General features: G+C 40.2%; 1 protein-coding gene across 2 annotated transcripts in view; it reads right to left on the bottom strand.

The window, feature by feature from the left end:
- Window positions 1–12,956, bottom strand: part of NAA16 (N-alpha-acetyltransferase 16, NatA auxiliary subunit) — a 68,599-nt gene that overhangs the window by 14,684 nt on the left and 40,959 nt on the right. Inside the window, exon 10 of one of the 2 annotated variants that reach the window (XM_064174590.1) lies at window positions 11,595–11,763. The exons of the other annotated variant lie outside the window; for it this stretch is intronic. Coding sequence (XP_064030660.1) covers window positions 11,707–11,763 — 57 coding nt within the window. The 3' untranslated portion in view covers window positions 11,595–11,706. Of the gene's footprint in view, window positions 1–11,594; window positions 11,764–12,956 lie in introns of those variants that run through there. 2 annotated transcript variants of the gene reach the window in all.

Raw genomic sequence — 12,956 nt, 5'->3', positions numbered from 1 at the left:
TATACTGAGGGCTCCAGATCTGGATGCAGCACTCTGGTGAGGTCTCACCAGAGCAAACTGGAAAAATCACCTCTCTGGATCTGCTGGCAATGCATCTTCTGATGTAGCCCAGGATAGGATTTGCCTTCTGGGCTGCAAGCACACACTGGCTGCTCATGTCCAACTTTCTGCCCATCAGCACCTCCAAATCCTTCTCCACAGGGTTGCTTTCTATCACCTCATCTCCCATTCTCTTGTGGAATTTCAAGAGGCTCACCTGGGCCCACCTATCCAGAGGGACCTGGAAAAGCTGGAGGACATTCCATCCCTCAGGTCTATCAACAATACCACTCAGTGTGGTGTCATCTGCAGACTTGCTGATGGTGCACTCGATGCCATTGTCTATAGCACTGATAAGTACAGATGTCTGAGTGACTCCACTTGTCACTGTTCTCTATCTGGACTTCAAGCCATTGAGCACTACCCTCTGAACGTGACCATCCAGCCAAGTCCTCATCCACTGAACAGTCCACCTATGAAATCCAGATCTCTTCAACTCAGCAAGTAGGATGTTGTGGAGGACAGGGTCAAAGGCCTCACAGAAGTCCAGACAGATCACATCCACAGGCTGTTCCTCACTCACTCACATGGTCACATTATCATAGAAAGCTACTATTTTACTCTTTCTAAACACTCTAACATTCACCATAAAGACAAATTGGATCATTCCTAAAAATCAAGCTGAGATATCTGGAAATACAATCATACTGACCATGAGTTAATTTCACATTTTATTATTGTATGAAAATAAAACAGAAAACTCATTTATTCCCTTGCCACCAATGGAAAAAAGCATGCAAAGCACAACTGAAGTCATCTGTGTATTTCAGGTTTTGTTGTGACAACAACAGAGCCAATTCTGGAACTGGGGCTGCCAGTTTCAACAGCTTCTTAAATAATAGAAATTCACACTTCAAACCTTTCCATAGATCACCACCTACAGCTTTCATTTTACTAGGAAAGAACACTGAGCCAAGAAGCATAAATCCAAGAAGGGGAAAGACTTCAGTCCTCATTAGCACAGACAAGTGCTCCTATACTTTATGTAAACAGTAAGACTGCATGTGCTCACAAACCAATAGAGATTCTTGTCAAGCATCATCAAAGTCAGGACAATCTGTACTACTCTAAGAATCCACAAAGGCCAAAACAGTCTTTTCCCCTATTCCTGTGCAGAGGAGTCGCCGTCCCTGGGGCTGTTCAAGGCAAAGTTGGATGTGGCACTTGGTGCCATGGTCTAGCCTTGAGCTCTGTGGTAAAGGGTTGGACTTGATGATCTGTGAGGTCTCTTCCAACCCTGATGATACTGTGATACTTTCATTGGAAAACTTGGTTTCAAAAGTAAACTTGGAGTCAATGTCTTAAAATGACTACTTGAAAAATACAATCATATTGGAATAAATACAGTGCATACATCTCTTAACTTCTGCTCAAGCAGTAGGAGCATAATCATAGAATCAAGCAGGTTGGAAGAGACCTCCAAGATCACCCAGTCCAACCTAGCACCCAGCCCTATCCAATCAACTAGACCATGGCACTAAGTGCCTCAGCCAGTCTTTTCTTGAAGACCCCCAGGGACAGTGCCTCCACCACCTCCCTGGGCAGCCCATTCCAATGCCAATCACTCTCTCTGCCAACAACTTCCTCCTAACATCCAGCCTAGACTTCCCCCAGCACAATTGAGACTGTGTCCCCTTGTTCTGTGGCTGGTTGTCTGGGAGAACAGACTGTCCCACACTTGGCTACAACCTCCCTTCAGGTAGTTGAAGGTTGCTGTTGAAACAGAAGTCTACAACACACCAATACTGCATTCCCCTCTTCAGTGAGACAACTGCATCTGGCACCCAACTGTCAGTATCAGAAAAATACTGTAACACACTATAAAGTGATCAGACTTAACCTGTGACAACAGTTGTTTTTTAAAGGATTCACTTTGTTAATTCATCAGTCAATCACAACATTTCAGTACATGTCTTTCTAAGTTGTTGCTGTTATACATCAATTACAAGTTAACAGCACGTTTGGTGCACAGATTAAATGAATTGCTTCTGAAACTGCCTGCAGTAGCTAAGTTTAACTTTTGGCACCCTTTTGAGTCCCTGCCTTTTGAATGTCTGAGAACACATTCTGTATTATCTACTCTGTTCTTAAAGGCAAAGAACCAAATGAGGAAGTCTGAACACTGCTACTGAAACGCGAAGCTTCAAGGTGCATCTCTGTAAAAGCTGCCCAAACAAGAAAACATGCTAATAGATGTGATTGGAACCTCAAGTTCAGAAAATTTGTTACTCCAGAATAATTACCAGGTAAGTCCCAGAAATACTTCACAAAGATGAGCTCTACTATGTGCTTTTACAGAGACTTAACTGTTACAAAGTAAGTATCTACACTACTGAGACACAGGCCAAGGGGTACACTATCTTGCCTTGAATAACTTCAGCAGTGGAAGATACAAAAGAGAGGAATGAGGGAAAAAAAGGACACAGAAGAGAGGAATGAGGGAAAAAAAGGACACAGAAGAGAGGAATGAGGGAAAAAAAGGACACAGAAGAGAGGAATGAGGGAAAAAAAGGACACAGAAGAGAGGAATGAGGGAAAAAAAGGACACAGAAGAGAGGAATGAGGGAAAAAAAGGACACAGAAGAGAGGAATGAGGGAAAAAAAGGACACAGAAGAGAGGAATGAGGGAAAAAAAGGACACAGAAGAGAGGAATGAGGGAAAAAAAGGACACAGAAGAGAGGAATGAGGGAAAAAAAAGGACACAGAAGAGAGGAATGAGGGAAAAAAAGGACACAGAAGAGAGGAATGAGGGAAAAAAAGGACACAGAAGAGAGGAATGAGGGAAAAAAAGGACACAGAAGAGAGGAATGAGGGAAAAAAAGGACACAGAAGAGAGGAATGAGGGAAAAAAAGGACACAGAAGAGAGGAATGAGGGAAAAAAAGGACACAGAAGAGAGGAATGAGGGAAAAAAAGGACACAGAAGAGAGGAATGAGGGAAAAAAAGGACACAGAAGAGAGGAATGAGGGAAAAAAAGGACACAGAAGAGAGGAATGAGGGAAAAAAAGGACACAGAAGAGAGGAATGAGGGGAAAAAAAGACACAGAAGAGAGGAATGAGGGAAAAAAAGGACACAGAAGAGAGGAATGAGGAAAAAAAGGACACAGGAGAGAGGAATAAGAAAAAAAAAGGACACAGGAGAGAGGAATAAGGAAAAAAAAAGACACAGAAGAGAGGAATAAGGAAAAAAAAAGACACAGAAGAGAGGAATAAGGAAAAAAAAAGACACAGAAGAGAGGAATAAGGGAAAAAAAAGACACAGAAGAGAGGAATGAGGGAAAAAAGGACACAGAAGAGAGGAATGAGGGAAAAAAAGGACACAGAAGAGAGGAATGAGGAAAAAAAGGACACAGAAGAGAGGAATGAGGAAAAAAAGGACACAGAAGAGAGGAATGAGGAAAAAAAGGACACAGAAGAGAGGAATGAGGAAAAAAAGGACACAGAAGAGAGGAATGAGGAAAAAAGGACACAGAAGAGAGGAATAAGAAAAAAAAGGACACAGAAGAGAGGAATAAGAAAAAAAAGGACACAGAAGAGAGGAATAAGAAAAAAAAAGGACACAGGAGAGAGGAATAAGGAAAAAAGACACAGAAGAGAGGAATAAGGAAAAAAAAAGACACAGAAGAGAGGAATAAGAAAAAAAAAGACACAGAAGAGAGGAATAAGAAAAAAAAAGACACAGAAGAGAGGAATAAGGGAAAAAAGAGACACAGAAGAGAGGAATAAGGGAAAAAAGAGACACAGAAGAGAGGAATAAGGGAAAAAAGAGACACAGAAGAGAGGAATAAGGGAAAAAAGAGACACAGAAGAGAGGAATAAGGAAAAAAAAAGACACAGAAGAGAGGAATAAGGAAAAAAAAAGACACAGAAGAGAGGAATAAGGAAAAAAAAAGACACAGAAGAGAGGAATAAGGAAAAAAAAGGACACAGAAGAGAGGAATAAGGAAAAAAAAGGACACAGAAGAGAGGAATAAGGAAAAAAAAAGACACAGAAGAGAGGAATAAGGAAAAAAAAAGACACAGAAGAGAGGAATAAGGAAAAAAAAAGACACAGAAGAGAGGAATAAGGAAAAAAAAAGACACAGAAGAGAGGAATAAGGAAAAAAAAAGACACAGAAGAGAGGAATAAGGAAAAAAAGGACACAGAAGAGAGGAATAAAAAAGACAGTGAACAAGAACAAGACTACACACTACTTGGCACAAATATGTGCAGTGACATTTAAATCACTAATGGCCCATCACCATTCATGAAAGGGATCATTTCTGGGAATGAAGACACAGTAGAAGACTGACACTTTAAAAACTATTTGGTTCCCTTCTGGAATGCCTAATAATCATACATACCAGAAGCTAAATATTTGCATGTTGATTGTGTGGGTGGGATTTTTTTCCCCCAATCCTGAGTAGTTTGAATTATTCAGTCATTTTTGTGACAATAACTTTTTTCTTCTCCTTTAAACAGCTGCTCAGTCCATTGGAACCCATTCCAAAACACTAACTGGTGTCTTTGAAGATGGTGCTTTCTCATAAACAATCTAACTTGTATCCAGCTTACAAAACTCTGAAATTTCAGTACAGTCTCAAACTGTACCTTGTGTTTTTCAAACACTTCAATGGATGCTACAAGTTTGAGGTCCCCAGGACAAAGCTGGAGTCTTTTCTCCGAGACAACAATCTGGTTAATCCCTTTTATAGTCTTCTGCAAAGAGCTGGAGAGGAAAAACACCACCAACAGTTCCTCAATTTCCAGCAGATGACCCAATAAGGCTTAAAAAACTTCTGGGTATTAGCTTCTCAATAACCTGCTCAGCAGGTTAATATTTAAAAAACCCTTAATATTTCAAAAGAATCTCACCTATTCCAATTCATCTGTCTCAGAAAATGTTTCATTACAACTGTAAGGGAAGGATGATGCAGAAAGATCATTCTTTATTCAAAAGCTGTCTAGCATGAGACCTCAGTTTTTTTCCCCACTCTAAGTGCGAGTGCTTTTTATTCCTCACCTACACGAATGTAGGCTTGCACAAGCACACAGTCCTTTTGAGGCATCCAATCCTGAAGCAGAATGTAAAACCTTCAACTGGAGGAAAAAAAAAGATTAGTAACAACCAAGGTTTAGAACTGCCCTGGTGCTACCAATCAGGCAGCTTCCCAATAGTTAGCAACCTGAAAGCTCAAACATTGACAGTATTTTGGCACAGGTATCAGATGTGTCATACATAAGCACTGCCTTCACTTGAGAAGCAGTTGCTATATCACAGTATCATCAGGGTTGGAAGAGACCTCACAGATCATCAAGTCCAACCCTTTACCACAGAGCTCAAGGTTAGACCATGACACCAAGTGCCACGTCCAACCTTGCCTTGAACAGCCCCAGGGACGGCATTCCCTTTCTAAACTTCAACTGACAGGTGATTTTAATGACAATTATAGCCCTTTCTTCAGAGGATAAGCTGCTGTCAAACTTTTCCCTCTCTTTCAAAATAGGAGAGTCATTTCACAAAAACATCATCCCCTACACTGATAGAGCATTTGTACTGTTCCAGCAAAACAATGCCTACTGTAGAAGAATAAACAGCAGGTGAAAAAGGGATGCATTTCATGAACTTGCTCATCACCTGTGGGATGAAGATGTGCTGGAAATTAAACAGTATGTTCCAAATTCACAGACAAATGTTCTCAATTCTGGAATATGACAATTTGGCTCAGAAGTCAGACAGTTGCTTTTCTTAGAATTCAAACTGTCAATATAAATGATCTTCACCACTGGGAAGCTTCATTTCTGAACTGTTTCTGAGGATCTCAAGTGGGAGAGGCACTGCAAAAACCAACCTGCAACAGCAGTATTTCTGCACGTCACATTTTAAGGTGGAAGGATACTTAAGAGAGGAAAAAAAACCACCTACACGTTTGTGCCTTTCAGAAAAAGGCTCTGCTACATGTCCTTGAAGCCTGGACATGAGCAGCCTTTCTTAACAGAAAATCCTCCACAGTAGCCTATTTCCTGAAGAAAACTTGCTTCCCTCAGGTAAGGTGCATAACGCTGACAACAGCAGCCTTCCAGGTCACAAAGCAATTCCAAAGCACCCTGCGATTTGCCATCAACAATTCAAACATCTCCAAATCAGATGAGTACTTCCTTGAACAACACAAGTCCTGAAGATGCAAAAATCCCACTTCTAGTAGCAGCAAGGCATGTCTCAAAGCTGAATAGAACAATTCCTTTGTTTCTATCTCAAAGTACAACTCAATTTCTACAGTGTTTCCTATCAACAGTATTTGAAGTAGTAGTACTTAAACTAAGCTTTCTGGTTCCCAAGTGAGAACAGGACTCCTTACTTAGGAGAATGGCAAGTACTTGCATTTGTCACACTACTTCTCCAGCACAGCAGAAGACAAGTCCATTAGAATTGGTAAGAAATGTCATGTCTGTGGGAAAGACTGAAGAAATCCATCTAGAAATGATTTGCAAATGATTTTGCTGCAGAATACCTAAAGGAAGTTGCCACTGTACATCACCAAAACTATAAGGTTTTGGGAAAAAATGGGACACCTAAGGACTGAATGACAAACTAAGCCTTTCAACAGCATCCCTGGCAAAGTGTTTTCCTTCATCCAGAAAAAAAAAACATGCTGACATGAATGAAGTCCTGGCAGCCAAATTATTAGAAGCATTTTCCACCTGACAGAAAGAAGTATCCAGTACCTACCCTGAAGCAATACTCTAAATGCCTCATGGGAAGTGGAGAAGTAACAATAAAAAAAGTCCATAAGAGTACTATGTCAATACTTGCAGTCTTCACTATGATAAGATGTTATCTAAGAGAGATAAGAAAGTGCTTACTAAGTGCAGAAATAGTATCAATGTGCCCTTGAAACATTTATGAACTTCGTGCCAAGTAAATTAGGTCAGAAAAAACAAACCACAAAGCAGAGAGCAGTCACTGGCTAGAAGTTCTGCTGAAGGCTGTTGATGACATTTTCAAAAGGGTTTATGGCAGCACCCAATAACAGTACTCCTTGAGCTGTCTTCATTATCAATTCATTCCTCAGACTACAGTAATTATTCATACATGCACCAAAAAAAAAGAGTCAGAGCTGAAACCTGGGAGGCTAAACCCTGAAAATAATGAACAGGAATACTGTAAAGGACTCCTTGCTTCCTCTCTGATGCTATGCTCTCCACATCCTTCCAACCAGAATTACAGGATCACAGGATGTTAGGGGTTGGAAGGGACTCAATGAGATCATCAAGCCCAACTCCCCTGGCAGAGCAGGAAATCTTCAGAAACAGCTTAGCACTGCAAATTGCTCTGACATGATGGCACAAGCAAAAGCATCACCTAAAATGTTGAGTAATTCTGTTCTGGGAGTCCCTAAGCTCACAGAGGCACCTTCACAGCCTCTGAGAAGAGTTACCTGACTACTTGCTATGGCATCCTGGTTTGGCACTAACTTCAGCACTTCTCACTGTGTGATGGCAAAGCAGCTAAGATGCAGGGTTTTCACCTAAAAGCTACCAACTTGTAAGGACTGGCTAGCCACAAAGCATTCTTTAGTACCATACTCAAAACAAAAAGCTTTGAGATGCATAGAGCATGAACCATGTCTTCCAGAACAGTATAACTGCACTGCAGTAAGCTTGTGTGTAATCTGTAAACACTTGGCTATGTGTACACCATCAAATCCTACTCATTTAGCATCTCAACATTGCAGAATCACAGAATTAGCCAGGTCAGAAAAGACCTCTAGGATCACTGAATCCAACCTATCACCTAACCCTTCTAATTAGCTAAACCATGGCACTAAGTGCCTCATCCATCCTCCTTTTAAACACCTCTGGAGATGGTGACTCCATCACCTCCCTGGACAGCCCATTCCAATGGGCAATCACTCTTTCTGTGGTAGAATTTCTTCCTAACATCCAGCCTAAGCCTGCCCTGGAGCAGTTTGAGACTGATAATGCTAACTGGCTGTGTAAGTGAACGTTATTGTTCCTGTCCCCACTGCTTCTAGCACTGATAACAGCTACTCCTGAAGTAATACTTTTTGCTAGTGTCTATACCAATGAACACACAGGCTACTAGAAACACTATGAAAAAAAGCTTCCTCTATCTAAATAAGCTTAGTTTATCTTTGTCATCCAAACAGCAACTTGTAGCATGGTATTTTGTACATGTGCTTTTCTGAAAGTAGTATTTCTTTTTTAGGGCATGATATATACATAAGCATAATGGGAAAGTTTACAGTACAGGTAGCATTTTGATCAAGAGGACAAACACTTTGCAATTTTGACTGACTCATGCAACATTTCCAGTTGTATGTGACTGCATTACCCAGGTTCTTGCCACAAACATCTGCATATACAAACAGGCTTTGCATTTTCAAGTTATTCTTATAGAAAGAACTTTCAGGTAGGTAGGTGAAAGCAGCTCCATGCGTCACCTCAGCCAAGAGCAAACTGCAAATACTGCAATTAAGTCACAAGAAGAACCTTCATTTAAGAGTTCACCACTGCTTTGAAAAGCTCTAGTGTGTGGTGTTTACACACTGAAAGCGTAACTGCACAAGCTCCTTTAGAACTGTGTAACAGTATTGCAAGATCAGGCTCACGTTAAACCAAATGAACTTTTAAGTAGGATTACTATAAATACAAAAGCCAGCCATGAGTTGCTTCAAATGGACCAAGCTGAATGTTAAAACAATTATTTTAAAGGGAGTCTTCAAATATTGGAGGCTTCAGTAATAGATAAAAATACAACTACTGAAATAATTTATCAAATTCACCTACACATCTAGCTACTTAATATAAAGCTTACATGCCTCAAACTGAAACTTCACTGTGTGTATCAGCTACAGGTGCAGCAAATACATGGTCTATAGCTAAGCTACAGAGCACTTCAAAGTACTGTGCTCAGATTTATCATAAACATGAACTAATTTGACTGTTATGTTCATATCATGTGTCTACATAGGCTATGTTTTTGGAAGTGAAAACTACCAGATTAGCAGTTGTCCTGGTTAACACAGTCCACTCTCACAAGCCTCTCTCCTCCCATACAAACTGGAGGGAATGTAACACAAAAAAAACCCTCAGGGTTGAGAGAATTTTTTACTGTGAATGCCATAACACACAATTACCTTTGCCTATTGGCAAAAAAAGTGCAATGAAATTCAGAAGCAGAGGCCAGCAACTTCCCCTCACCCCCTGACCTACAGCCTACCCAGCAATGAAAAAAAAACCCAACATCCCCAAAAAACTAGAAAGTGAAAGCAGCAACTGCAACAGGAAGCCTCTCATGTTACAATCTGAACTTCAAGCCCCATGATACTCTGCTCCAGCCAGCACTTTCATTTTGAAGCTGGCATGATAGCAGCATGGTATTGAGTATCAGCAGCAGATTAAACTCAGTCCATGATAGCAGTTTACAAAACCATCAATAAGAAGCTGCACAATATGGCAAAAAAAGTTTTGCACAAGAACCTAGAGATCAGGAGGACATCAGCACCACAGTCATAACATATTTTCTGTCCCAAGAAACTCTATGGTCAAGTTGTAAAGCATGCAACAAAATTAAAATCCACAAAACACTATTAAAGTCTTAATTTTCAAGTTGATTTTCCACTTTTTCTTCCCAACACATATCCTTCACTAAGTTTTCAAAACAAGCTACAGAAATTTAACATGATATCCTGCTACTGAAGTCTGTCATTTAGAGAAGTCTACCCAATTATCTGTTACTTCCAATTGCACAGAGTCACCTCTAGGAAAAAAAGCATTTCAGTTAAATTAGTAGATACTTTTTATCTAGGAATTAACTCAAAAGGATAAACAGACTATAAATGGGATAGCACAAGCCCTACGAGGAGAGGCTGAGGGAGCTGGGATTGGTTAGCCTGGAGAAGAGGAGGCTCAGGGGAGACCTTATTGCTGTCTACACAACTACCTGAGGGGTGGCTGTGGCCAGGAGGAGGTTGCTTTCTTCTCTCAGGTAGCCAGCACCAGAATGAGAGGACACAGCCTCAAGCTGCGCCAGGGGAAATTTAGGCTGGAGGTGAGGAGAAAGTTCTTCACTGAGAGAGTCATTGGACACTGGAATGGGCTGCCCGGGGAGGTGGTGGAGTCGCCGTCCCTGGAGCTGTTCAAGGCAGGATTGGACATGGCACTTGGTGCCATGGTCTAGCCTTGAGCTCTGTGGTAAAGGGTTGGACTTGATGATCTATGAGGTCTCTTCCAACCTTGGTGATACTGTGATTATATTCCTCTGGACATACTGTTACAGACACAGTAGAACCTCATGAAACAGCCATAAATGATGAAGTTGTGTTAAGAGGGTACTTCATATGGAGGAGTGAGGATCTCAAATTCACCCCATCAAGTTAATCTACACTTAGCTGCAAATATCTTGTAAGACAGCTGAAATTTTCTTGCAAAGTGTGATACAGAAGAAAACCAGTAAAATTAAGAGATGGCTAACTAGCTTAGACTTACTATTCTAACAGCAGTCAAGTACCTGAATTACATCAAAGACAAAGAGACAACAGGTTGTAAGATACAAATTGGAGGAGCTCCTCTAAAACAACAAAAACACAGATAACAAGAAACACAATACTAAGTAATTTGTAATACATTTTATGCTAAAGAGCTTCAACATCCTTCCTTAACACTCAGCAGAGTGAACAAAATGGGAAAGAAATGCAGTGTATTGCAGTAGTACTGTCAGCCACAGAACAAATTCTTCCATTTTCATACCACCTTAAAACATCCAGATCCAGGTTTTCTAACGTGCTGAGAACCTCACATCAACTGAGATCACAGTATGGTTCTGAGGATAAAAGCCTAACTTGTGGGCTATATAATCAATGCCCAGAGAATTTGACATGTAACTGCCAGTTTTAAATGCATTAAGTATAGTTCATTCCTCTCATGTCTTTATAGTACCATATCAAGACTACCAGCATGAGATGTGACAAGCCACAGTATATGAGAACACTGCCAAACAAAAACATGCATCTTGTACTACAGTTTATAAACACACTCAATTCCTCATTAGAGCACTTGACTTTTCTGGTTTAGTATTACTTCCAATGATCCAGTCAAAGCAGTTGAGACAAAAGTTAACAACAACAGCATAAGTTTTTACTGACAGTTCTCAGACATTCACAGGAATGCAATTTCAGAGCAAAGCAATGCTCTTAAGGTGTCACTTGAGGTCATCATAACTAAACATCCTTAGCAAGCCTACTTACTAGATTTCACCTCCTGGAACTACTTTAAAAAGCTGAACTGACAGAATTAATATGAATGAAAGGATCTTCCAGAGCTTATCCTTTTGAGAGGTTCCTAGAGGAACTGATGTTATTCACTTCCTTACATAGTCCACCAATATTTCACAGACTGCATCTAACTACTTGCTTTAAATCTCTTCAGCTTTCCACTTCCTTCTTTCCTGAAATGGTTAAAGTTAGATCTTCACTGGAGACAGCCTACCTTCCTGTGTAGACAGTCTTACACCTTTTTGTGAGACTGTTGTTTCTGGTGTTTCTTCCAGCCAGACCTTTGCTCTCATCCAGTATTTCCTCACAGTCTCCATGTTTTTAGTAACTCAGAAAAAGGACACATAGGCACTAATGTCGAACTTCAACGGACTCAACCAACGGACCTGCAACACAATCGACGCAAACCTTGATGTTGACTAATCAAAGATCTTCGCTCTTTGGGTTATCTCATTGATACAGAAACCAGCACGTATGGGTAACCAAAGAGTATTTCTGAATATTGCTCAAGTACAAAGAGAACATTTCTTGAGGAAGGTGGGAGAAGCACTTTAAGATCCAACCCCTCTCTTCTAGGAATAAAGCTGTTCAGTTACTTCTAATACATCTGGACAGCAGTTAACAGAACGTGGAAGTTATGATGTCCATGCAATTGCTTATACTTCAAGTTACTTGTCTCCAGCAGAACCACTGCACTTAAGCCAAGACCCACAGCTTCAGCCATTGTGTGACCATTCATAGTAATGCAGTGGCAATCCTAAACACAAGTTTGTGCTTCTTGACTACGTCAAAAAGACATATTCCTTCTCAACAGTACATGTATTGTACCAACTAAGAATTTTATACAAGATAAACATATCTTGATAGATAGGTAAACCTGCAAATTATACTTGCTACTTTAAAAGAAAATTAGAGACATTGAAATAAATAAGCAGACTCTAAAAACTAAAGCTTTAGCACAACAGAAAACTACAGAATGGCTACTTTTCTGATACCTATCTTGTAAATCTCCAGAAACTAAAGCACTAAGCACACTGTAAAACCACTTGTAGCATGATGGAAGAGTCCTGTAGCAAGAAGTCTTTTACACCAGAGTAAAGGATTAAGACACCCATTTCAAAGCATTTTATATGTACACAGATAGTAGTGTGTTCATCTTCCTTGTAAATGCCCTGTATGTCTTAGCATGTACATAAAACAGATTTCAGGGTTTTGAATTGTGGCTGGATATGGTTACTCCAAAAGGCTCCACAAATCATGAAAGTGAGCTTCATACTAGTCTGGAAGTATGGCCCATACGTAAAAGTCCCAACATATTCACCTTTCAAGACATGTTTAAAGGCATTCACTTCTAGAGGCATCAGATAACATTTCAAAGTTTTAGTGGAAAGCAAGGTAACTTGTTAAAAGACACAGAAGTCCACTAACCCACAAATCCTCTTATGTAGGACTAAGCTGCCTTTTTTAACTACAGTTTCCTTTATTATCATACATATAATTTGTTGAAAATTAACTCAGCTGGTAACCTACAACTCTTACTACTGAGCCTGTGGCTAAAAAGAGGCAACAAAACCAACAC

Source organism: Pogoniulus pusillus, chromosome 3, assembly GCF_015220805.1.
Source record: "Pogoniulus pusillus isolate bPogPus1 chromosome 3, bPogPus1.pri, whole genome shotgun sequence".
Lineage (NCBI taxonomy): Eukaryota > Metazoa > Chordata > Aves > Piciformes > Lybiidae > Pogoniulus > Pogoniulus pusillus.
Note: the sequence above shows the minus strand (reverse complement) of the source record. Positions and strands in the feature narration are given on the sequence as shown.